A 26,178-nucleotide genomic window follows, 5' to 3' on the forward strand; every position below is an offset into this window, starting at 1 on the left:
GGAGCTGCTCAATATGTCCCGCCCTCTCTTCCTGTTTCAGGAGAAATTACGTCAACACATTGAATACATAGACAGTAAAAGAAATGGACACAGCGACCCCATTGGAACTCAATTGAGACAAGTGAAGCCCATTTTTAGCGATTTCTTAGCACTTCCTTTCATGACGCGCAGACTCAAACCGAGCAAAGCGTTACACGGACCACGTGAGCAACCCGTCTGTCTTCTAGTAGCTGTGCCAAGAGAAATCTGAATCATTCCCTTCCGAAACTTGCAGAGATGGAGAGTGTGAGTAGGAGCTGTCCATGAGCATGGAGCAGGAGCAACTTTTGCTAGGTATTCTGATTAATTATTTTGTCATTTTGCCTCTACGTCCCCCCGATTGCCCGCGAGCTTCTCCTCGCGTCCATACGGTAATCTCTCTACTGTGCGACAGAGAGTCGCGTGGTTATGACGCAATCGTTAGCCTACTTTAACAAAAACTGCTTATACGGGGCCATAACATAAGCTACAAGGTAATGGAGCATTTTATACATTGTCGTGTTTCTTTAGAAATAAATAATGGACAAATGGAGTCTTCAAACGCCTCAGATGTAAAGTTATTCGCTGTCAAAGTGACGCCAAAATGAATGGGAGTCAATGGGATGCTAACAGCAGGTGAAGTTCTGCTACAAGATGGTGGCACGCGGCCGGCTTCAACTTCCGGTCGACTTCCTTCCCGCCTGATTGAATAACGCTGTTTCAAGACACTTCAGTGGGCCTTTAAATATCCAATATGATGGCTATGGATACTGTATATTCATTAGTCGATAAACAATATGCTACTATGTATTGTGTATTAAGACACATTTTTACTAAACAGTTGCTACTTTATATGGTCCTTCATTCACAAAATATGGCTTTTTTTCTCTTGACTGTTGTCCCGCCTTGTAAAGAAAAGCGACGTGTCAAACAGGGGACAAGCATGAGTGAGTACGTTCTACCGGTGATGGAAAACAAATGAAAAACACATACCACAAAGGACAGAGAAAGTGAGAGAGAGAAATGACATAGGGAAACGTGAAACAGAAATGAGAAGTTTCTGAAGTCTGTCGGGGGCTTCAACTAGACATGTGTGGAGACACAGATAAGTGCAGGAGGGAAAAATAATGACAGCTCCCTGCAAGCTGGATAAGAAAGCTTATATTTGGACGGTTTCTGGCAGCAAGATGGAGCCTACGTCGTTATTGCGTAATTCACAAAAAAAAGTGAGACATAATGGAAACGGTAGGAGGGGCTGTGAAAAGCAGGAGACTATAGGGGCAAATGGGGGCAGCTGAATAATTCATTCAAATGTAGTTTGGGTCTTGTTCTCACACATCTATTATTGAACATTAGCATGCTGTCAGAAACCGAGATGGAAGCGGCAATTTCACAGATTTAGCTGAAGCCTTGTCGCCCAATTGGAACATGTAAAGCATTTAGGGATGAAAAGCTTCCTTTGAAGTCTTTAATGAATGTCAGGAGAACTGATTTGTCAAAAATACGGCACTATATCAGCGCGCCCTCACAGGAGCATTTAAATTTATATGACCACAAGTTTTGTCTGAGGCTCTCAGTTTGCTTTGATGAGATTTGCGTTTGGTTCAGGGTATCATTTATCATGTCTCTTCCCTGAAATTCAAACACATGGCCATGCGCTGTCACATTTCAGAGAGAAAACCAACTAGACAAATCTGTCATTGGGTGTTTCAGCTACGGGCACTTTCGTGTCCCAGGGGTTGTTTTTTATTAAAACTAACAGATTTCAGCCCCAGACGTTCATTCTTAAAATATGAAAATCATCATAAAAATATTCATTATTGCATTTTAAAAGAGAGCGAGAGAGAGAGGGATGTAATATTTATTGTGTGTGGGAATTATTCATCATGGGAAGCTTATTTACATGCATTTGTAGTTAGAAAATTAATTAAAAGTAAAAACTGACTGGGTTTAAAGGGATAGTACCTTCATGTTGACATAACCTTGTAGTTCCAAACCTGAATGACTTTCATTCTTCTATGTAAATTAAGATATTATGAAAATTATGTCATCATTTACTCACCCTCATGTTGTTCCAAAACTGTATGACTGTATGAATTTCATATGGATTAGTTTTCCCATCTCTTTATTCACTTTTAGAAGTGACAAATTATTCGTTGCGTAGCTGTCAGTGGAGGATATTTCATTAAAATATCTTAATTCGTGTTTCGAAGATGAACAAAAGTCTCACATGTTTGGAACGACACAAGGGTGAGTAAATGATGACAGAATTTTCTTTTTTGGGTGAACTTTCCTTTTAAGAAATGTTTTGGATCCCATTGACTTGTTGTATCCACTGACATTTGCCATTATTCAAAATATATTTTGTGTTCCACAGAAGAAAGAAAAAATATCATGTGGTTTTGGGATAGCGTAATTGCACAGTAAATAAAGACAGAATTTTCATTTTTTGGTGATCTATTGCTTTCATTTCTAAGTGCACATGGTCAAAAGTGTCCACAGTTGAAGAATCACACCATTGTGTTGGGTAATATGACAAATATAAACATTACAGCAAATGCAATATGACGTATAATGTGGGCAAGGAACACAGCTGCTGCTAAACCCAGAAGAAAAACAGAAACATCACACTGAAGGCTCCTGACTTCTGAGCAGCAAATCCTCAATAGAACCTCATAGGCCCTGTTTACACCATGGTATTAAGATGAGTTTTGGTCGATCGGATCACAAGTGAATGACGCTAAATACAGGTGTAAACAGGGTCTAAAATATGTTGAGCTGGTGCACTTTCGACACTACCAGAGGTAGTCCAAAACGTGTTCAAACAGCCACAAAAGACCGTCTGCTCTCTGTCTACTGAATGGGTAAACATTAGTGGGAGCATGCTAGCCAGACTGGATTTATACTTTATTTATCGGCTGGAGACCCAAGTTTGGTTTGAAGCACGAAGCACGATTCTTTCACTATTCCTGATTTCTAACACACACACACCGCATTCGGCGTGATCTTGAAACAGAGCAGAAAAAAAGCTGATGCTCTCCCTATGTTTTTTCGTCGTCTCTGGGAGCGTTCATATGTAAATTGCACAAAGTTATTTTGTCCTAGATCGTAAATTTACTCGCCCATAGACTGTCCACTCGAAGAAATCAGGACAGAAGTGGTTGAAAGTGGACAAAAGAGATGGATTAAACACCAGGTGTAAACGGGTATGTGTCTCTCTCGTCTACTTATGATCCGATCGACCAAAACGCATCTTAATACCAGGTGTAAACAGGGTTACAATAATGCCAGCATGATATATGTAAGATACAAACAGGGTTTCTGATTGTCTAGCAAATGCCTAAAGAACATAAAACCCAACTAACAAGAAAAGGAAGGCCTTTCTGTCGATCAAAGCATAAATTATTAGGAGCCAAACGCAGCTAATGAATGAATTTAGATTCTATTAAATGTGAAGAGAGTGGCCTCTCACACTGGTGACTGTCTAAAACCGCCCCACAGGCAAAACATTTCCTAATTAAATATTGATCTCTAAAGAAGGTAATTAACCAACTGTGAAGTAGTTGGCCACGAAATGATTGGACTGGGAAATGTTGCTTGTATGATCCTGTTCTGGGCAGAGGAGAGACTTATGAGGAAAATCCCCGGGTCTGAATAGTATTCTCAACAGATCATTCTGCTCTGAAAAACTGTTGTTGAATTACCTAGACTCACAGTTACAGCTTATAGACACAAATACTTGTCATCACCAAAGCATAAAAATAATCTACTCTTCATAACAAGCTCAACTTTTCAGCATCAGTACAAAACAGCCTGTGTACGTTCTGTGCGTGATTGTCTGTCTGTTTAAGCAGTGAAAAAACCAAACCTGTCATTTTAAAACGCTTCATGTAGAAGACCCACTGAAATGACAACTAAAAGCAAATGTCTCACATAAGGACACTGCTGGAAGTACTAAGACACTGGCCTTAGAAGACCAACTTTATTTTCTACATTATGAATCATAAAAACTGTCTACAGACAGACTTCGGAGAATGTTTGAGCTGTTTTGGCAGACCAAATTTATTTTCCACAGTTTTGCTGAAACATTCAGTCCACAGACAGAGATTTGATCTCAGTATCAGTAAAAAGTAAAAGCTCAACATAAACTTGCATTTAGATTCTGTGCTCATCAGTTTGTCTGCAGATAGTATTTGTGATTAATAGTTTGCACACACAAAAAAGTAATCTTCCAAAACCACTGTTGTAGTAGATTAAGCCATGTATTAATGTGCACTACTGTTAAAAAAAATGTCTGGGGTCAGTAAGATTTTTTTTTTTTTTTTTTTTTTTTTTTTTTTATTCAGCATGGATGCATCAAATTGAAGTCTTTTACAAAGCAACAAAAGATTTCTATTACAAATAAATGCTGTTTTTTTTTTTTTACGACTTTCTATTCATCAAAGAACCCCAAAAATGATCATGGTTTTGAAATGATCAACTGTTTGAGCAGCAAATCTGTATATTACAATGATTTCTGAAGGATCATGTGACACTGAAGACTGTAGTAATGATGCTGAATAATTCAGCTTTGCATCACATGAATAGATTTTTTAAAATTTATTGAAATAGACAACAGCTATTTTAAATAGTAAAATTTCACAATAATAATGTTTTTACTGTTTTTTATTTTATTTATTAAAACATCTTATACCAACCCCAAATGTTTGCCCATGTTAATTGTGTTTAATGTTAAAAATGTCCCATACCTGTTGGCAGACAATGGGAGAAAACAATCAAATAACCAACAACAGTTCTGTATGCTGATACTAGTGGTGCATAAACTACACAGGCTGTAGAAGAGCGTCCATTTAAGTGTGATAAAGCAATATTGCAGAAACTGCATGATAAGGTAAAGTGGACAATAAGGGCTCTAAATGTGATCAGGGATTCAGGTTGAGTATTAGCACCCCAGACCCTTAATTATTCAGCTACCATCGCGCAGTGTAGATATGGATAGAAGGACATGGGAAGTGCAAGTGGTGCATTCACTGAGCCTCAGGCACTCTTCTGGGTGAAGATAGAGCTGCTGACAGGAAGGTATATGCCAGGTTAACACCTGAACGTTTGCTGCGTGACTGTTTGTTAAGTGTGTGCCTGCTGAAGTCTATACATTACACTAGTTCGGCTGAAAGTTTCCAGTTCAATGACCAACACCTCAAGAGTACAAAAAGTAGCAGAAACGACTTTTTAACCATCTCAACTTTGTCTGTTAAATACATATTTGATTCTATCCGAATTTAAAGTGCAGGGATAACTATAGTGAGTTTGAGTTGGCCAACCAATACCAATCCATTACAAATTAGTTGTTGGTAATTGGTCTTTATTTGGTCAAAGCTGCTCATTAGCTAACGCAAGCTAGTAGAACATCTTGGAGCAGCAACAAACCAGCTACCAGTTAAGGCTGGAATATACACAACTTTAAAATCTGATCAGATTTTAAAACACTATGCATCTTGCCGACTTTGTAAATGGTTAAAGAGGAAAAACTGGGCATCTTTCAGTAAACGACTGAGGATCACACACTATCAGACTTTCAAGTCATTACGAACGCCACAAACTTGCTGCTAGGAAACGTGTGACAAATCACAATATATCTGTTTTAAAAACGGCTCAAAATATCAAACATATGTTTAATTTCCTGGATAGAATCTAACTTTGAACTCTGTGACCATCATACACTACTCGATTTTCTGTGAAAATCTGTCAACTAAAATCTGCAGACTGGCTCTGACTTACGGCAGCTAGTGTCATCTTGTACAGACTGTAAAATCAGGGCAAAAATCTGGGTAAAAGTTATATAGTGTATTCCAGCCTTTAGTCATGCCAAGTTTGTCATTCTGGATTTTGGAAAATGATGACAAACAAATGGCCAGCTTTTACCAGCTAAAGACCAGCTAGAAACCAGTAACCATGTTCCACCAAAACACAGATCTTTATAAGCTGGATTTTCCAACACACTTCGCCTACTCTTTTATTCACCTATTATACTACAGTAGTCAACATTTGAAGTGGATCGAAACCTTTCATCAAAGTTATACATGGATTTTGAACAATACCCGTTCTTATAGGACAACTTTGATAAACTTTTTTGATCCACTTCAAATGTTGACAACTGTACACTCTTAAAAATAAAGGTTCTTTGCCGGTATCTATGGAGAAACTTTAACATCCATGGAATCTTTACAATTCACAAAAGGTTTTTTTATAGTGGAAAAAGGTTCTTTAGATGTTCTTCTGAACTGTTCACTGAAAGGTTTTTTGGGAACCCAGAAATGGCACTGCTGCTGCTGTTAAAACCTATATCCTCTATGAAATAGACTTTTGTCCACTGTAGTGGACATTATATTTTAGTGAATTTCTCTGACACCATACATGTCACATGACACAACCTGGGTGTCCTGTAAAGAGCACATTCAGGACTTTTCAGAGATACCAAATGTTTGGAGGTTTCACCATGGAAACAACTTCTCCTTGGTCTTTAAAAATGTCTGACATTAATTTAGTGATCAAATGTAGCACTCTTATGGATATATTGTAATTATAATTTAAATCAGACTACTTTTCAAATTGTATTTCATAAACCAACATCTCAGGAAAATGTTATGGGGTTTCAAATATAAAAAAAATACTTTCTGTTACAGAACAGGACGTTGATTTCATACATGTCCACTGTAGAGGACATCAGGACTTAAATCATGTTTATCAGGCATTTTGGGAGACACAACAAGTGAATATGGAAATAAATTATACATCAATATTCCTATGAAATATTAAATATTATTATTAAAATGTTGCTAATTATTACTCCAATTATTACACTTCTTTTTTCATTAAATGTTGCTCCAAGTACACATTAATGTGCATAGATACACTGTATACATTGCATTAGGAATATTAATTTATGGCCATTTTACCCACATATTGCATAAAGTAAAATTCATAACACAGTTGAGAATCATCTTTATACAAATTTTAGTTAAAATAAATCCTGAAACCAAAAATGTATTGGTGATTGAAAAAAGAAACCCATTGTTTTTGCCTATACATATAATTTAATGTCATTTTATTTTTTATACAACAGAGTCCTGGTGTCTAGCCTGGTAATACCAGACTCTGCTACTTCGCTTTGCTTCGTAGAGAGAGTCTGGAGTTCCGTAAGAGAAAAACGTTTTCTTTACCGCCTGGGGGCGCTAGTCTGAAGCTTAAAATCATTGGTTACCAGTAAGCCAATCACATAACGTTTGGTTGTGACGTGTGTTATGCGCATGCTCAGCCGCATCTAACTTCCACTGTAAACACATGTATGAAAACAAAACCATCGAGCGAAATACCGGAGTGAACATGGCTGTGAACGACTTTTGCAGATTATGTGAAGTAAATCTACGCATCCGCGGTACAATCAGTGTCTACGTCACGGCTCTCAGCCCGCCCTCTGTTCGTTGATTGGCCGGCTGTTTTCAGGCCGGAGGAAAACGGAAAGCTATGACGCGGTCTCAGACTGAGTACAGAAGCGAAATGAAATTGAGCGGAAGTACGAAGTACACCAGTCGTACCTGGTGTCCACTACAGAGCAAATTTATTTCCCACCAACATTTTTCCCCATTTGTTTCTTATGCTCTAAACAAAGTGATGACATGAAAAAAAAAAAAAAAACTAAATTCAAAAAAATATATTTTTTGGGGTCTCAGGAGGATATGGAACCTATATTTTTAAGTGTAATAGTGCTGCTGACAGGTTGTAAATCTTTTGTATTGTTTAACTTATTGACAAAAAAAGCTGCACTTTCATACTAACCATTTAGGTCAGTTTCACTCCTTCTGATCCCCTTTAATATCTGCTTTGCAATTATCGGACTAGACACTGTAAAGGACACCGATCAAAGAACTAAAGGTCTCTGCCCTTAACGGGACCGTGCTGCTCCATTAATTGAGGTGAACACTCAAACTCTGTTCGCTATAATTGGCTCTGTTAGTGGTGCTTACTTGTGATTGGTTGACACTGCAATAATAAAAGCTGTGAAGCTGGGGAGAATTCACCTACACTTACAGTGCAGCGTCATGCTGTGGTAAGATTATTATGGAGGCCTGTAAATGCATTTAAAGTGCTATTCTAGGGAGGAGAAGTTCTTATATGCCTACAATAAGTGTACAAGAAGGGCCATTTTTTCACAAAATGTTTGAGATCTTCTTCTAACCCTGCAGGGGGGAAGGTTTATGACAAATGATGCTGTCAGAAAACAAGTACTTTGGCTCTTTTGCTTTGGGAGAAAATAAAATGTCATTTTATATGGATTTCTCTCATTCACTCTCCAACACATACATACACAGCATGAAAGACAATGCATCAACTCATAGCATTAATGTTCTATGCAATAAATGTGTTCATTAATGCATGCCGCACACTATATAGTCGAGACATGGGCTAGTTGTCACAATTTTTACCCCAGAGAATATTTGTCAGAGACTTTGCAACAACAAATAAAGCTATTGCAAAAATATACCGTTCATTAAACACACTATGACCCATGTGACAACATGCCCCAGTGTGTCACACTATATGGGGTAAGTTGTCACAATTACCTGCTATTTAAACAACCTAGTATGGGCTTTTCCACAGATTTGAAAACAATGTGACAACTAGCCCCGGGTTCCCCTGTTTTAAATTCACTCTTCCCACAGGGAAAAGGCTTCATGCAAAGAAATTTGTCAAAACTACAAATGGTAAAACTTTTCTAAGGCACTTTTTCACTAGCTTCTACCAAGATAACTATATCCATAAAACTGTCTCAATACAAGACATGGTTCAAGAGTTGCTGCAATCTAAGGTTTATTGCTTTTACGTGAAATGTTTTCATAATCATGACTAGAATGTGTAGCTTGAATAAATATGCTATTCTGAAATGTGCTTAATTGTCTTTTCGAGGCACCCACTGTCAAGGATGAGAGTCGTCTTTCCCTTCCTGTGCATCATTGTGTTTGCAAGGGAGTTATGGGAGACAGAGATTTTAATAACTACCCAAGGGAATAAATTAGACTGTAAGAAACTCCATCCAAAACTACAGTTTAAATGCTGAAATATGTCAATCCTTTATAGAGGTGTCAAATAAGATATGGCTCTTTAGAGGCATCTGAAAGGAAGGATACAATGTGTGTCATTTGCACAGCGCAAATCATCAACAGCCACGTGTAAAAAGAAACTATTCAGCTGCATATTAATCAAAATTCATCTGCATACCTTTGGGAACTGAATGCTGAATTCAAAACACCTCTGCATTTCAAGTACCATTCATCCTTAAACTAGCATCCACACCAATGTGAGCAAACTTTTGGCATGAGAGCTAAAATATTACTCAGCATAGCACACATGATGCAGCAGGAAAAACACTCTTCATGGTAACAAAGCCCATTGCATCTTGAAACCAACTCAAGGTAAACAATGTTTCGTTGCCATACTAAGAGGATTTCCTCTGGTGGTTTTAAAATTCAAAATGGATCCGACATCTGGGCCGAGCACCAGCTCTCCGGCTAGGAGGGAGCTCCAGAACAATGACAAAATTATACAGAAGCTGGATGTTGCCCTAAACACAGCACTGCTTGAAAGCAACAAACATTCGACTCAAGATGCTCCCTACACTCGAGCCATTTTATTTCACTGACATCAGTTTAATTTTGAGAGACTAGGCAACGTGAACATGAAAGGCCCGCCTCGTCTCTTCATGTATAATGGAGAGGAATCAGATAAGACTTCAAGAATCTTTTGATCCAAGGATTTGAAAATGTTTAATTGCACCATGTTGATAGCTATCATTATACTGTAATCATGATTCCTGAAAAGAGTACACCAACATAGCAATTCTCACTGGCAAATATCAGGCAGCTTTCTAGCTATAACTGTAATTGTGCATATACACTGTAGCCTATCAATTTACAGATTTATTAGATTATAAACCTGGTTTACCTGGTTTACCAAGATATAATATTTCTTTTTTCTTGTAAAAGAGCATCACAGAAATAGTGAACTTCATGCACCACTAAAATTAAAATTTGTTATCAATATTTGTTGCTTTCCTATTAAAGAAAAATATCTAGCATCCTGGATTTATGAGGTTTAGTGGTGAAAAAAAAGAAGAGTTTGTCAAGTCTTTGCGTCACATGAATATATTACTGTACATTTAAAAATATAGCCAATGGAAACAGTAAACAATTATTTTAAATTGTAATAATATTTCACACTATTCACCATCTTACTGTTTTGATTATTAAATAAATGGACCCTTGGTGAGCATAAGAGAGACAATTTAAACAAAACAGACTTTCTAAAAAAGATGATCTTATGTAGGCTAAGCCAATGAATATGCTAATTTCCGCCACGATCACGACGATCATGGCGAGACTGCAACATTATTACATGTTAATCAATTAACAATCTGCAATTCAAGTTAATAAAAGTTCTCACCCACCTTCACTTTCTTGTTCCGATCTTTAGAGACTCCTGATCTTATCTTACTTTTCTTGATCTTACCCTACATGCATAAAATGTTTCAAATTCACCACTAATGTATTCCGGCACCATTAACACAGTTTAACTCTATTTGTTTAGAACCCTAGATGGCGAAAATTTAACTTGGGATTTCGTTAAGAGAGATAGGCCAACACCGCGGATTGATACAAGAGACATAAATGGAGCGTCACTGAGTAGGACGTCGACTGGTTTGCAACTTTGCATAGTGGGTGATTGGTCAATGTCATTATTCAGAAATATTTGACTGGTTATTGCTGTATTTAGTCAATACAGTGAACCATGAAATAAATAATCTTATTTCATTTCTCTGTTTTTTTAAATCGTGCAATCTATTGTGCCCTTGCAACGATATTTGGCATTCACATAAATAGGCCTATGCCTGACAGGTGATCAATGGAGGTCAAACTTTTTAAAAACACCTTTTTTAGTTTGTCCTATGAGTTTTAACTTTCCTTGTGAGGTCCACTACAATGCCTTTACATTACACTTGAAATGTTATGTGAATAACAAAGCCTAATTCAGATCACTCTTTCGACAACACATATTGTCCTAAAGCAACTTTACAACAAAATGCCTTACACTCCCACTGAACAAGCTAAAGGCTACAATGGGATCGAAAAACTCCCTGATGTTTAACGTTGATGACAAACCTTGGGAGTAACCAATAATCCGCTGTCGGCCAAGGCTTACCCGTAGTGGGGTAGGCTATAGCTGTAGAGTGATAATCCACAAAAGTGGTTACAAGTGGAAAAATCACACTCAGTGATCAAAATACCACCACCTAAAGGGAAGAACAGCTAACAGCTTCCAACCCTGGGGCCCTTCAGCCTAAAGGTATATCTCTAATTAGAATTAGTATATAAATCAATTATAGATATCTTTAATTACAATTTCTACAAGTAACTCATTTGTAGATTTCAGAAAATATTTACCAATGGAAGTCATTGGGAGAATATAACTAGTCAAAATAACATTGTAGATATCTTCAATGCATATTATGATTAATCTTAATTCCAATTAAGATGAGTCAAAATTGCAGAATAGATATCTGGAATTAGAATTTTGACTAGTCAAAACTAAATTACGACTAGTACAGACAAGGGCATTAAATGCTAATGGCTTGCTATAGTCTTTAAATAAGCAGGAATGCTGATAGGCCGTCGCTCTTGGCAATAACCCCAAATACAAGAGAGGGAACTCATCCAGATGCATATAATTAATTATAATATCAACTAATTGGCTGTTTAATTAAATATAATGATTATAATGACTTCTTATGGTTATTCACAGTGAGTTTTTATGGCAGTACCGGTCAAACCCACACAAGTGACTGGACTACTGAATGCATTTAACCACTAGGTCAATATCTTAGATCAATGGGCTATTTTTCTCCCATCAATAACCTTGATTACTATACCTTTCCTTGCACAGAACTAAAAATATAATGTTTTGTTAGTGCAATAAATCTTTTTTTTTTTTGGCCTGTAACTTGAAATAAGAGAAATTAATGTTGAAATATTCATTCATATAGGTTAATAACTGTTAGGTTAATAAAAAATGGCAAACAGTTCCACAGTAGTCTTTGTAGTACTTGGGGAAACCCTGCCTAAACACAATACCATCACTGTAATTGGTATTGCTCCATTGGATTTTTTAGCATAGTAAACTAGAGATTTTAAGATGCCCCTCAAGACCGCAACTGAATTATTAAATAGGCGAATAAACAAACTCTTACTAACTCTAATTTCTTGACTATTTCTAACAATTGCAATTAGCTCTACACTTTTGATTGGAGCTCAACATTACTCGGTTCATCTTAAATCTTAACCTGTATTTATCACTGGAATCAATTGCTTGTTATGGACTGGCCATTTATCCCATTTGGTTCCCTGCCTTCTTGCCTTAGGAACAACATTGGGATAGGCTCCAGCATCCCCATGACCCTATAGAACAAGACGTTTGGAAAACAGATAGATTAATTGATTTATGTGTACTACTAAGTTTGATTTACTTTGGTGTTCCAGTTGTAAGATATAACTCTTAGTCATTAGTCTGAGTGCTCCACTTGAATCTGCAAGACAAGGTATTTCAACACCACAGTCAAAACACCATGGATGCGTCAGAGATTGCCTGAGGATTGGTGTTTTAGTCATTCACATATAGAAATGGAACATGACAAATAGTTTTACTCTTAATAAGGCTTGCATGCCACCTGTAGTTATTTTTATTTGCTGTCATGAAGGAACACACAACAACCAACCACAAAAATATGCCTGAGTATTTAGCCTACTTCTTTTAATAATCCTGACCTTTTATGGTCTGCAAATATGCATATCCTCTAAATAAACCAGAATTTATATATTGGGACTTATATTTCAAAATAACTGAACGTCATCACACTGTAATATGTATTGTTGTGCCCTCTTCTGTGGAAAAAGAGAACAACCACAAGTTTAAACAGCTTACAAATGGTGGTTGTGGTTCTTTGTATTTGTTAGTAGAGGGAGTGGGGTAAAATGATCATCCACTAAGCCTTTTACATTGGTCTCATTGAATCTGATGTGATTGACTGATTTCTATGAAATGAGCACTGGCAAAAGGATATCAATATTTGTTTTAAAAAATTATAAAAAGGTTTTCCTGAGTTACATTTTTAAGAAGCTACCTCAGTCCCTGTGGTATTTTTCCTACAATATACATTAAAGCATTTCTCCCGGTTTCACAGACAAGGCTTAAATCAACTTCCAGACTAAAATGCATGTTTGAGCTGTTTTAACTGAAAATAACTTCCACTGGCATTTCTTAAAATATGTCACTGCATTTTGTCTCAAGATGCACACCAAAAAAATCTCTCTAAGGCATGTTTATAAAAGATACTTAAACACCCTAATTGAACTAAGGCCTAATCCTGGCTTAATCTAAGCCTTGTCTGTGAAACCAGGCCTTAGAATGTTAAACCTTTTGTTAGGTTGGTTTTGTTCTTCTACAGGTAAATGTGAATAATGGGCAGCATAACAAGTCTCTAGAATGGCACAATGCTTTATTATATACTTTTCATATAACAGGGGTACCCAATCCTGTTCATTAAGTTCAGATCCAACACATCTGTCTGTATTATATATTATCTTTAGTGCTCCTGAAGGTCTTAATTACCTGGTTCAGTTGTGTTTGATCAGGGTTGGAGATGAACTTTGCAGGAAGGTAGATCTCCAGCAACAGGATGGGACACCACTGATATAAGCAACTTTTTTGTTCATAGTATAAATAGTATTCTCATTAACATAATCTCATGTTATTCAACTTTCAGCAGGCTAATCAACAATTTGTGGGAAGTTGTCTCACTGGAACAATTGTGCATTTAAAATGTTATGACTTGCCTTCTACTATTCTTTTTCAATGTAGAAAAAAAATGCACAAAACTTGCTGGCAAAGTTCTTTTTTGACATTACATATAAACTGAAACAATGGATGCAAGCAAGTGAAAAGCACAGATAAAATGAATTAGTCAAACCAGTTATCCACAAACAAAACCTAAAGCTACATTGTTGAAATCCATTAATGCTTTCTTTGACATCACAACCAGAGCAAGCACTGCATTCACCATGACAACTATCATCGCTTAAAAAATTGGAACATGAAAAGTATGGGATATTGTTTATTCCAGACCAAAAACAAAATATGGTATTACAAGTTTAGAAAATTGAAATTATGCATATTGCGAAAAACAAGGGTAAAAAAGGCAGTTAGAGATGCATAATGAGAAAAGATGGGGTTGCCGTGCTTTGTGTTTAAACAGCACACCAATGTAACCCTGAAGCAGGCTGGCCCACATCAGAACTAAAAATGCAGATTCTTTATGGTGGTGGTTTAAATATGAACCAAAGAAATTAATACATAAACTGCCCCATCCACACCCCACCCATCAACTTAAGGACTGTGCAAAACGTGGCATCTGAAGGTTTTATTGAAACACCTTGTACAAAACAAAGAGAAAAAGTTACATGGAATTTGTGCTCTAGAGGAGCACAAGATTAACTAAAAAAAATAATAAAAGGACTAAAGAAGGGGACAAGGAACAAAAATCATTTATCCCGCATAATTTGCCTTGTCGTCTGTCCATGCTTGAACAGGACTGGTCGTTTTGTTAAGGATGCCATACTAAAAAGTCTCAAATCAGAGGTAATCATTTTCAGCTTTTTTTCCCCTGAGGGGGGGCTGCTGGGGGTGACAGCAGCACAACAACAGGGTCAGCTGGGTTAGGAGTCGGGGGAGGGGAGGGGTCAGTTCACATCAGCTTCTAGAACCCGTGGACTTTGAGCTGCTCCTCTTTGGCCAGTTCAATCTGTAAGATGAAGGAAAAAGGGTCCATTAAATCTGCTACTACACCAAAAGGCCAACAGATTATACACCAAAAGTCATCGAGCTCTTACTTACATCAGTGAGAAACTGGCAAATGTTCTTGCGCTGATCACCTTGCAGCTGAATTACTTCACCATACTCAGGGTGCTCAATCACAGTCCCATTGCAGGCAAATTTCTGAAAATGCAAACAAGGAAATGTTAAAAACGCTCCACCCATGCAATCGTAAACCATTTAAGAGCGATCATTTTTTTCAGAGGGACTTAAATGACAACCTTCTTGAAGGCCTTGACTAGCTTCTTTTTATCATAGTCATCGGCTATGCCCTGAACCGTGGTCAGAGTCTTCCGCCCGTTCCGCTGTTGAATTCTTATGTGGATGTAGTCCTCTGTCCCAGCTGGGAGCCGATCATCACCCTTAGTTGCATCAGCAAAGGGGTCTTCAAAAAGATAAACAACAGGCATTAGCAATGTCCGTGGCATCAGATTTCCTGCTTTGACGTTTCATGTAAAGTGTGATTTGGTTGACACGGGTCAAAGCTAATCTTTAAACTAGGGCACTTGAAGTACTTAATAAATAGAATGAAGGATAAGTAAGTTACCCTAATTAATGGTTTACGTTACCCCAAATATTTTTGCATGTAAAATTTGGGTCTGTAAGCACCTAAGAAGAACATGTTGGAACAAAGCAAACCATCTCCCTTTAACTACAGGGTAGAGTTCAGGTCTGATCTGGTTGTTCATTAACCGTTTGTGTATCGGCTCAGTTTAATAGGCTATTTCAAAAGACTATTTCTATTGGCCTACAGCCTAAACTCAACGATTTCGGTTTTACTCAGAAATAGTCTTCAGTTCTGACATCAATCAAAACACACAGGGGGCTCGAGGTGTTTTTAAAGATGTTTTCGAAATCTAAAAATAAGCCGTCATCGAGTAGCGTCTTCCATTTTGTCTCTCGTCCAGAAAAACAAACTGGGCGATCAAAATCGAGGTAACGTTAGAGCATAATCTTTGAGCTAAATCTCGATTTCATTCGAGATAAACTTATAAAACTCGACGGCAACCAACTGAAAAATAATTAAAGACCTATTTAACAAGAATATGTTATTTTACTTAGGCGAGTAATCGACATTTAAAGCGAACCAAACAAGAATAAAAACTGAGGCCTGTCTAGCTTTTGTTTCTGACAGGGATTTTCGACGACAAAAGGCATTAATCAGAAACACAAAACGAGTTTTTGACTCGGTAAATGGAATTGTTGTTCACAAATTGAAAATTTTAACAGTCGTGCTAGCATTTATTTGCGAAACGTCAACGTCACAGAGTCGTTATCTTTCGCCCTTCCCCCCACACAATAAAATAATATGTTTTCAGAGATGTTAAATCTTACCAAAAGTTTGGAGGTTCTGGATAGCGGACATACGATAAGATTCCCTTTCCTTTCGGACGACAAAGGGTGATCTTGCTGTTTTGTTAGTAATCTGGGCTGATTATTGAGGGGGTTTCTCTCACTCGGTGCTTCTTCAGCGTTTGCCGAGCTTACAAAATGGCGACAATATGATTCGGGCACTTGAAAACAGCTCTGTTTAGCCCCGCCTCCAATCGAGGACATGACGTCACCCAAACGCAAGATTTCTGTTGTCTCTAACGTAAGTGTTATGGTTATGTAGGGGAAATGTTTCGGCATTTTTAGGTCAAATATGGACATTATAAATGGTGTTAGATTACATTTAATTTCCAGATTACAGTGAGACATTTATTTATGGTAAACAAATAACATTTGACAAAATCTATGGATATCAAAGAAGAGTTTAGAAACCTTTTACAGATTAAACACCAAATGAGAATGAAAACAAGGCTGTGAGGGAGACACAGTCCAGGGGCCTGTTTCAGAAAGGAGGTTAAGTGAAAACTCTGAGTATGTTAACCCTGAAATGAGGGAAACTCTGGGTTTTCTATTTCAGAATGGGAGGTATGTCAAACCCGAGAAAGCAAAGTAAGTCAAGCCCGTTTCTGAAAGAGAGGTAACTTATGCTCAGAGTCAGTTACCAAACTTACTCTGTGAACCTAACCTGGTCCAGAGCAGGTTTTCTTTGGTAAACCCAGAGTTTATTTCGGTCTCCTCCCCCTTTTTTTTAAAGAGGAAGCGGTGTTTAAACACCTCATTCATTCTTTCAGAACATTTATTCATTGCTGTTTTTACTGCTGTTTTTTTTTTCTCCAATTTTTTTTAATAAGATGAAGTCTATATAACTCCTTAACTGGCAACTGAAAATACAGTAGTAGATTATAGTTAGAGTAGTTCTAAACAAATTCTACAGAATTAAACTGTGGCATTTACTGAAAATCACTGAGCTGTATTCATCTGTGCACCAGAAGTTGATGGACCGTCCTCCTGCTGTTCTTCCACACTCTGGGGGCGGGGGAGAGATAAGAATACCTGTTTATACTTAGATTTAAACTTAGATTCTATAGGCTACTCCACATAAAAAATAAAAAAAATCTGAATGTGTAGATTGTTTGATGTGTAATATTAACATTACCTCTGTAGGCCTCTCTGTGGCAGCAGAAACTCTTTATCCCCATCGTCCTGTGAAGATGAGCATTTGGTCGAGTACACTTTATGACAAATACTTTATAACACTATTTGTCATAATTTCTGGTGTATTGAGTGGGCTACTTACAACTGCCTGGGGTTCTGTTGGGACAGGAGGCTCCAAAAGACCAACTCCAGGAATTCCCTCAGCCAAAAATGCTGCTGCACTGCTAGACACTGGATGCTATTTAGTTATTTAATATGTCAAATGTTTGTAAAGTCAGGTAGCCTACACCCATGACATGCTCAAGCCTTACCTAATTGAATTATGTTTTTATATTTAATTTTCAGCTACTGCCATGTTCTTTTAATACCTTGAGGATTGCACCAACATGAAAATTAAAATGAGGTTGAATAACATACTGTTCTTCCAGTTTCACCTCTGATATTATAACAGTTGGGTAAGTTACTCTAAAATAGTTATTAATTACTAACTACAAATGACTTCTTCAACAGTGTAATTAGATGAATAATAATGACCATCTTTAGAAAGTATTGGTCTACTTATTACTAATTACTAAATCCCATATCAACCTCAACCACTTGAACAATACAAGGAGAGACAAGAAACTGCACTTTTAATGCTTTCAAATAAACAATTACACCCAACACTGTATAACAGTAATTAAAATGTAAACTTACGCATTGACTCGAGCAACTATTTTCTCCCTAGCTAACTCTCTGTCCTTTGATGCTGGAGCCGATATTTAAAAAATAATAATAATATGTGTTCGTACTCTCCATATGCTTGCAGAAGATCATCCAGTTCTGCTGGTGAGAAATATGCAGACCTCTTTTTGTCTACCGCTGTTACCATGGTGACTCATAATATCTGCGCTCCATTGATAATGGCTTTTTATAGTTGTGGTGCACGCGCTTAACTCAGAGTCAGTCAACTCAGAGTTGATTGAACTAACTAATTTCAGCTGTTCTGTAGCCGAAAACTCAGAGTTTCCCATCTCAGGGTAAGTCAACTCAGAGTTCAAGTTTTAACTCAGAGTTGGTTGAACCTCCTTTCTGAAACAGGCCCCAGTTGTACTGTTAGTAAACTGTTAGTTTACCCCAAAATCAAAATTGTCATAATTTAGCCTACTCATCCTCATGTTGTTCCTAACCCATAAGATTCATCTTCGGAACACAAATGAAGATATTTTTAATGAAATCTGAGCGATTTCTACACAATTAACACTTCATAAAGAGATCGTAAAACTAATCTATATTGAGCGGTTTAGTCCAAATTTTCAGAAGAGGCACAATCGCTTTATGCTGAACAGATTGAATTTAGGCTTTTATTCACATAAACATTCATCAGCACACACATCGGATCTGGTAAACGGAAGCTCAAGCATGTTTGCTTGACGTGGGAGGAGAACCAATACCAGACTCCCTCTCGTGTTACGTAGCATGTTTGAGCTTCCGCAAGAACCAATGAGGTTCATTCTCGTGTTACGCAGGACGTTTGAGCTTCAGCAAGAACCAATGAGGTTCATCCTCGTGTTATGCAGGACGTTTGAGCTTCAGCAAGAACCAATGAGGTTCATTCTCGTGTTACGCAGCACGTTTGAGTTTCAGCAAGAACCAATGAGGTTCATTCTCGTGTTATGCAGGACGTTTAAGTTTCAGCAAGAACCAGTGAGGTTTGTTCTCGTGTTACGCAGCACGTTTAAGTTTCAGCAAGAACCAATGAGGTTCATTCTCGTGTTACGCAGCACGTTTGAGCTTCAGCAAGAACCAGTGAGGTTTGTTCTCGTGTTACGCAGCACGTTTAAGTTTCAGCAAGAACCAATGAGGTTCATTCTCGTGTTACGCAGGACGTTTAAGATTCAGCAAGAACCAGTGAGGTTTGTTCTCGTGTTACGCAGCACGTTTAAGTTTCAGCAAGAACCAATGAGGTTCATTCTCGTGTTACGCAGCACGTTTGAGCTTCAGCAAGAACCAATGAGGTTCATTCTCGTGTTACGCAGCACGTTTGAGCTTCAGCAAGAACCAATGAGGTTCATTCTCGTGTTACGCAGGACGTTTAAGATTCAGCAAGAACCAGTGAGGTTCATTCTCGTGTTACGCAGCACGTTTAAGTTTCAGCAAGAACCAGTGAGGTTCATTCTCGTGTTACGCAGCACGTTTGAGCTTCAGCAAGAACCAATGAGGTTCATTCTCGTGTTACGCAGCACGTTTGAGCTTCAGCAAGAACCAATGAGGTTTGTTCTCGTGGGTCAAGTTTGGTCGAGCTTCTGTTTATGTTCGCTGATCAGTGTTTATATGTGAAAAATGTGTTTTACGATCTCTTTATGAACTTTTTAAAGCGTCAGTGGTGGTTGTGTAGCTTTCAATGGAGGAACAGAAATCACTTAGATTTCCTTAAAATATCTTCATTTGTGTTCTGAAGATGAACTAAAGTCTCACGGGTTTGGAACGACATGAGGGGGAGTATATTAAAGTACATCTGAAGAATGGAGAATTTCATCAGAATATGATACATAGCTAAATGGACATGAAGAAAGATGTTTTTAGAGGCAGATGGTGTAGTTACAGTATCTACCAGCAGAGGCCAATGAAGCCATGCTAACCAACCAAAAAATCTTGATGCAACCAGAAGAAAACCGCACAATGAAAGCAGCAGGGGGAGCAAATGCACTATTTGATTCAAAACGTTGCCTATACTTGTTTAGCACTTTCAGACAGTATAGCAGCCTGTTGTTAAACTAGATTATCACTTGGTAGTAAAGTGGCGAGGGACAACATCTCCGTGTCATTTGAGCGTGTTTTTGGAAAAGCCAAAGTAAGAATACTTCACAAACTTTGTTTATATGGAGTGACTGAATCAATTAGTTGTCTAGGCATTCAAACTCTCTTTTAATTCAAAATATACCAAACTGAATGTCAAAACCAAACTGAGTTAGTTCACATGGTCATGACCTTATTGAGGAATTCCTGGATTTTCATTTCATGTGGCAATAAAATTGCATGTACAGAGTATGTTGTCCAGAGGTAAATCTTTTTTTCTTTTTTTCTTTTGGCCTCTAGGTGGTATACTTTACTTATGGGTATACACAATGGCCTATTCAAGATAAAGTCACAAGATTTTCATTAAATATTTATTTTGTGATTTTCCATGGTGTATTCATCTATTAAAAGACTGAATCAATTTATCCTTCAAATTATATTTACTTCTTTTAATGCTGTTTAGATCAACAGACCTATTAATCTATGGCAACTTTGTGATCTTTCATTTGCCAGTGAATGGCTGAAACTAATTCTCTCAGTGAAGCACAGGAAAGTCTGTAAAAAAAAAAAAAAAGAAAAAAAGGGCCAAATCATGTGTTAATACAAAGATATTTTCCATATTGATTTTCTACTGAAATTTTAACCATATTTTGAACGACACACTGCATTAACAGATTATGTCCTGGCAGAAAATTAACAGTACCTTTTCTGTTTTTTTAAAACAACATTCATATATTAGAGAAATAAATTAATTAGTTAAAGAGTACTTAACATTATACCAACCATTCAGTGTTTCTCAATCCTGCTTCCTCCAGCGCTGCACATTTGAGGTATCTCAATAATCTGACACACCCAGTTCAGGTCATGAGCAGCACAACACTCATGAGCTAATGAGATGAATCAGGGTTAGATAAGAAAGACATCAACATAGAATCAGGATTGAGAAATACTTGAGTAGATAAAGCGACAGCACCCACTGGGACAATAATCAGCCAGCAGAAGCTGTTCCAGACACTCCCTCGAAAAACCTGTCTCTTTCTGTGTGAGCAATGGCACTTGTGCAAGAACCAGGAGTTAGGGAGTTAGGGAAAGTCAATATAGCTCAGTAATAAAAAAATAAAATAAAGTTGCCTTTGTCTGGATTTTGACAAATTTTATAGCATTCAATTCGATAAGAAGAAAAAAAGATTGTGATTCAAAACTCTTTATATATGGCTAGAAGGCAATCTTGTTAAACACAACAGCGGATGTTGGAAAATGTTGCACAAGTTTTTATCACAAGGCAAGATTTTCATTGGAATGGCTCCAGATGAAAAGGAGAATGCCCGCACTGTCTAAGCTAAAGCACTTTTCTAACATCACTCAGAATGCCAAATGCTTTTAAATGCTTGTATTAAGAGTTTTTGGCTGGAGTTTTTCTTCCTTGCCGCAGTCACCTTTGGCTTGTTTACCGAGGTATTAAAGACATTAAGGAAAGATTTTATGTAAAGCTATTGTAAAACAACATGGATTGTGCAAAGCACTATACAAATAAAATGACCTGACTTGACTTAATGAATTAATAAATCATGTACTTATGTTGGACCATGTTTAAACTGCCACACGCATTAGAGATATTTGAAGCATATTGTAGAAGCATGCTGCGCTCTATGATGATGTTTTACCTCAATTTAAAAATCTGCATAGTCACAATCTTTACAAGAGATTTATGAGTAATGCATAACTCGTAAGCAACTTTCCACCAGGACTATTTGTGCCAGTGTCAAAGGGATTGTTATTTTGAAGACATTCTTTTATTACTATTACTATTACCCACTGACTTTCAAAGACAGTAAAAAATGATATGATCCATAAGTTATGACAACATATGTTTTTATATCACGTTAACTCATCAAAATAAGTTAAGCAATTTCAAATAAGGTAAACAAAATTCAACTAATTTTAAGTCAGTTTAATTGAATTTAAGTTGAAATGACTTAAAAATCCAAGTTGATTGTACTTGAACATTTAAGGCAGCAACTTTTTTCAGCAAAAATTCATAAAAACAATAACATGGGAGAATACATAATGACAATTTAAGTTTTGAAAATGTATTTTCATCCCTTTTAAAAGCATACAGTGTTTGGTCAAAGCACTGCAATAAGGGAATATGACCTTATAAAAACCAACAGCATCATGGTGGGCTAAGATGACGCACACCAACAAAACGTTCTACTCCGTGACAACATATGATTACAGGTGTGGTTTGCGCATCAGGTATTCACGTTCTTTCTTTCTTTTTTCGATGAGTGACCAAAGTTTGGTGTTATTTGTAAATATAATTCCACTTCAGACACCCTGGGAGGAAGGCAACTGAATGGACAGCACTGGTAACGGGTAGAACTGGTCAGAGCAGATTTAAGTGTGTTTGCTTGTGAGCTTCAATGAGAGTCATTATTATTTACACAGCAAGACAGCATATGCATGCTTGACATTGTGGAGATCTTTGCATCAATATGTGTGAAGAATTACTCAAACCGCCACCCTTGTGTTGCTGTGGATTCCGGTGGACGTTGACAGATTAATTGCTTCTTTGAATTGGAATTTGGCATGAATATAAAGTATAAAAACGGTCATTGCCTTAAGTGTGCTTATTATCTTTTGAGATCCGCTCTTCAAAGTGATGAAGATAACATTGGAATCAAAGGGGCTTAGTTGTGTCAACCAGACAGAAAACATGCATTTGGCACATAAGGGTCACAACAGGAGTTTCTGCATCCTTAACAAATCAATAGTGACTGTTTAGAAAGGATAAGAGGGATCACAGGTTCTCTCATATCTACACTCATCAGACAAATCATGGTACTGATCACTTCAGAAACACTGATGACTATCATGGATTTAAATTAACTCAACAGAGAGTATCTGATTTGAAATGCAAGAACACAGACAAATATTCAGACAAAAATGCATATGGGGAATTGTGCTTGCAGGATTTGAAGATAATTGGGGAGTAGAAAGAAAAATACTAGGGAAAAGACATTGTGCTTGTTAGAGTCCGGATACACACATTAAGTTTGAATCTGAAATCAAGTTATTAAAAATTGAAAAATGAATTGATGTAAAATGCCCTGCAGTCACATTTACTGATGAAGAACAGAATTGAAACTCTAATCATTGAGCTTAAACCACATTTTTAATTCTCAAACAAATATGATGGAGAAAACAATTTTACAATGTGCATGTGTGTGGTCTACTTCAGTGTACGTGATCATACTGTACGTTTGTCCTTGTGTAACTGCTTTTAAATTCAAGGATGATTCAGCAAGAAGGAGTCACTGCACTCTTCTAGAAAGAAAGCTCACAATGGGCTGGGGTTGTGGTTACAGCATATCAAATATCTCACATGCAAGCCAGCTGGAGCACAGATTTCTTTCGCAAAATTTTGTAATAAAGCATCTGCAACATATTTCAAGTCAGTGATGAGGGAATTATTAAATGATATGAGCCAAAGACTATAAGGGTACGTTACGTTTACACCACAATAATGTACTAAAAACGGGAACGTTTTTCCTGTGCGTTTTTCACGTACAGACGACAACGTTGTCAAAACGATCCCCGTTCACACAGATCCGAGTAAATGTCTAAAAGCGCTGTATTATGCTGACAGGTCAGTAGTTGGCGATGTCACTTTGTAAAGAAAAACTATGCGCCTATAAACTGAGCATGTAATATGCATATCAACATTTTCGCAAATTCACATTTTTGTATTTACACCGAGATGATAACAGTAGGCCTATCACATTCAAAAGTTTGCATTTTCAGGCCCCCAAAACGCCATTGTTGTGTAAATGAACTGCCAAAACGCATTAAAAGGTTTTCCGTTTTTACTGGAAAATGGTGTCGTGTAAACGAACCCTAAAATGATTCCTCACATAAGCTCGTTTGTTTGCACTGGAGCTTGTGGGGTGTCATGACGGCCAGTTACAAGAGAATGTGTTGAAACGCTTTTTGTATGGGGTGAGATTTCGGTCACAATTCTGCGCGCGCAAGATCACATTTTGAGCGTGCAAAAGGGCATTTCGCACGCGCGTGAACTGAGTTTTGCGAAGAAATGTTCGTCTCGCAGATAAGAAAATATTGCGAGCGAACGAAAATCAATTTTGCATTTAAAATAAGTATTTGGATGTGCGCGGACGTTCTCTTTCGCGTGTGCAAAGTTTAACTTTCTTGCTCCTTTCATACCAGCCGTGAGCGCTCTCTAAGCGCAGACAGCTCGCTTGCTCAACACAACCCAGTGTTACAATATGGCATAATTCCAGCCAATCAGAGATGAGACTGCTAAATTCTGATTGGCTGGCTTGAAAACCATTCACAAGACTCCCTGCATCACCGACTGCGGAAGAGAACTAGTGTAGTTGAGTTTATTATTTATGAAAAATATTCAAAAACTTCACTGTAATTCACTGTATTGTTGGCAAATTCAGTTCACACATCACTGCTGTCCTGATGGATATACTACAAGACTTACTTTGTATAAATATAGTTTTGCGTATTTTTTACGATTATTATTTATGAAAAATATTCAAAAACTTCACTGTAATTCACTGTATTGTTGGCAAATTCAGTTCACACATCACTGCTGTCCTGATGGTTATACAACAACGCTTATTTTGGGAAAAATATAGATTTTAAATTCAAATTGTATATACAATTGTACTGTAGGCCTAAATGTATAATTTTTTATGATTTTTATGAAAAATATTCAATAACTTTACTGTAATTCACTGTATTGTTGCCAAATTCAGTTCACACATCACTGCTGTCCTGATGGTTATACTACAACAAAAAATTAAGTTGTATATACAATTGTAAATTTATGATTTTTTTAATGATTTTTATGAAAATATTCAATAACTTTGGACATCAGTGATGTGTGAACTTAATTTGGCAACAATACAGTGAATTAAAGTTATGTTATTGAATATTTTTCATAAAAATCATAATAATTATACATTTACAATTGTATATACAAATTAAAATATATATTTTTCCCTAAAATAAGTGTTGTAGTATAACCATCAGGACAGCAGCGATGTGTGAACTGAATTTGGCAACAATACAGTAAATTAGAATATTTTTCATATCATAAATGTACAATTGTATATAAAACTTAAAATATATTTTCCCCAAAATAAGTGTTGTAGTATAACCATCAGGACAGCAGTGATGTGTGAACTGAATTTGGCAACAATACAGTGAATTACAGTTATGTTATTGAATATTTTTCATAAAAATTATACATTTACAATTGTATATATAATTTAAAATATATATTTTTCCCAAAATAAGTGTTGTAGTATAACCATCAGGACAGCAGTGATGTGTGAACTGAATTTGGCAACAATACAGTGAATTACAGTTATGTTATTGAATATTTTTCATAAAAATCATAAAACTTCTACATTTACAATAGTATATACAATTTAAAATCTATATTTTTCCCAAAATAAGCGTTGTTGTATAACCATCAGGACAGCAGTGATGTGTGAACTGAATTTGCCAACAATACAGTGAATTACAGTGAAGTTTTTGAATATTTTTCATAAATAATAATCGTAAAAAATACGCAAAACTATATTTATACAAAGTAAGTCTTGTAGTATAACCATCAGGACAGCAGTGATGTGTGAACTGAATTTGCCAACAATACAGTGAATTACAGTGAAGTTTTTGAATATTTTTCATAAATAATAAACTCAACTACACTAGTTCTCTTCCGCAGTCGGTGATGCAGGGAGTCTTGTGAATGGTTTTCAAGCCAGCCAATCAGAATTTAGCAGTCTCATCTCTGATTGGCTGGAATTATGCCATATTGTAACACTGGGTTGTGTTGAGCAAGCGAGCTGTCTGCGCTTAGAGAGCGCTCACGGCTGGTAT

General features: G+C 36.9%; 2 protein-coding genes across 2 annotated transcripts in view; both read right to left on the minus strand.

Annotated features, from left to right (window-relative positions):
- Positions 1 to 10,544, minus strand: part of jupb (junction plakoglobin b) — a 104,856-nt gene extending 94,312 nt beyond the window's left edge. Inside the window, exon 1 of the mRNA XM_079878644.1 lies at positions 10,520 to 10,544. The gene's annotated coding sequence lies outside the window, so the exon portion shown is untranslated. The remainder of the gene's footprint in view (positions 1 to 10,519) is intronic.
- Positions 10,545 to 14,223: 3,679 nt separating this feature from the next.
- Positions 14,224 to 16,583, minus strand: eif1 (eukaryotic translation initiation factor 1). Its single transcript, XM_079878665.1, has 4 exons — positions 16,330 to 16,583; positions 15,216 to 15,379; positions 15,016 to 15,117; positions 14,224 to 14,923 (listed from the first exon to the last, which is right to left on the minus strand). The coding sequence occupies exons 1-4, from the start codon at positions 16,358 to 16,360 to the stop codon at positions 14,879 to 14,881; spliced, it is 342 nt and encodes a 113-aa protein (XP_079734791.1). The 5' UTR covers positions 16,361 to 16,583; the 3' UTR covers positions 14,224 to 14,878.
- Between the last annotated feature and the right edge of the window lie 9,595 nt (positions 16,584 to 26,178).

The sequence above is a fragment of the Squalius cephalus genome, assembly GCF_949319135.1.
Source record: "Squalius cephalus genome assembly, chromosome: 8".
NCBI classification, from domain to species: Eukaryota; Metazoa; Chordata; class Actinopteri; order Cypriniformes; family Leuciscidae; genus Squalius; species Squalius cephalus.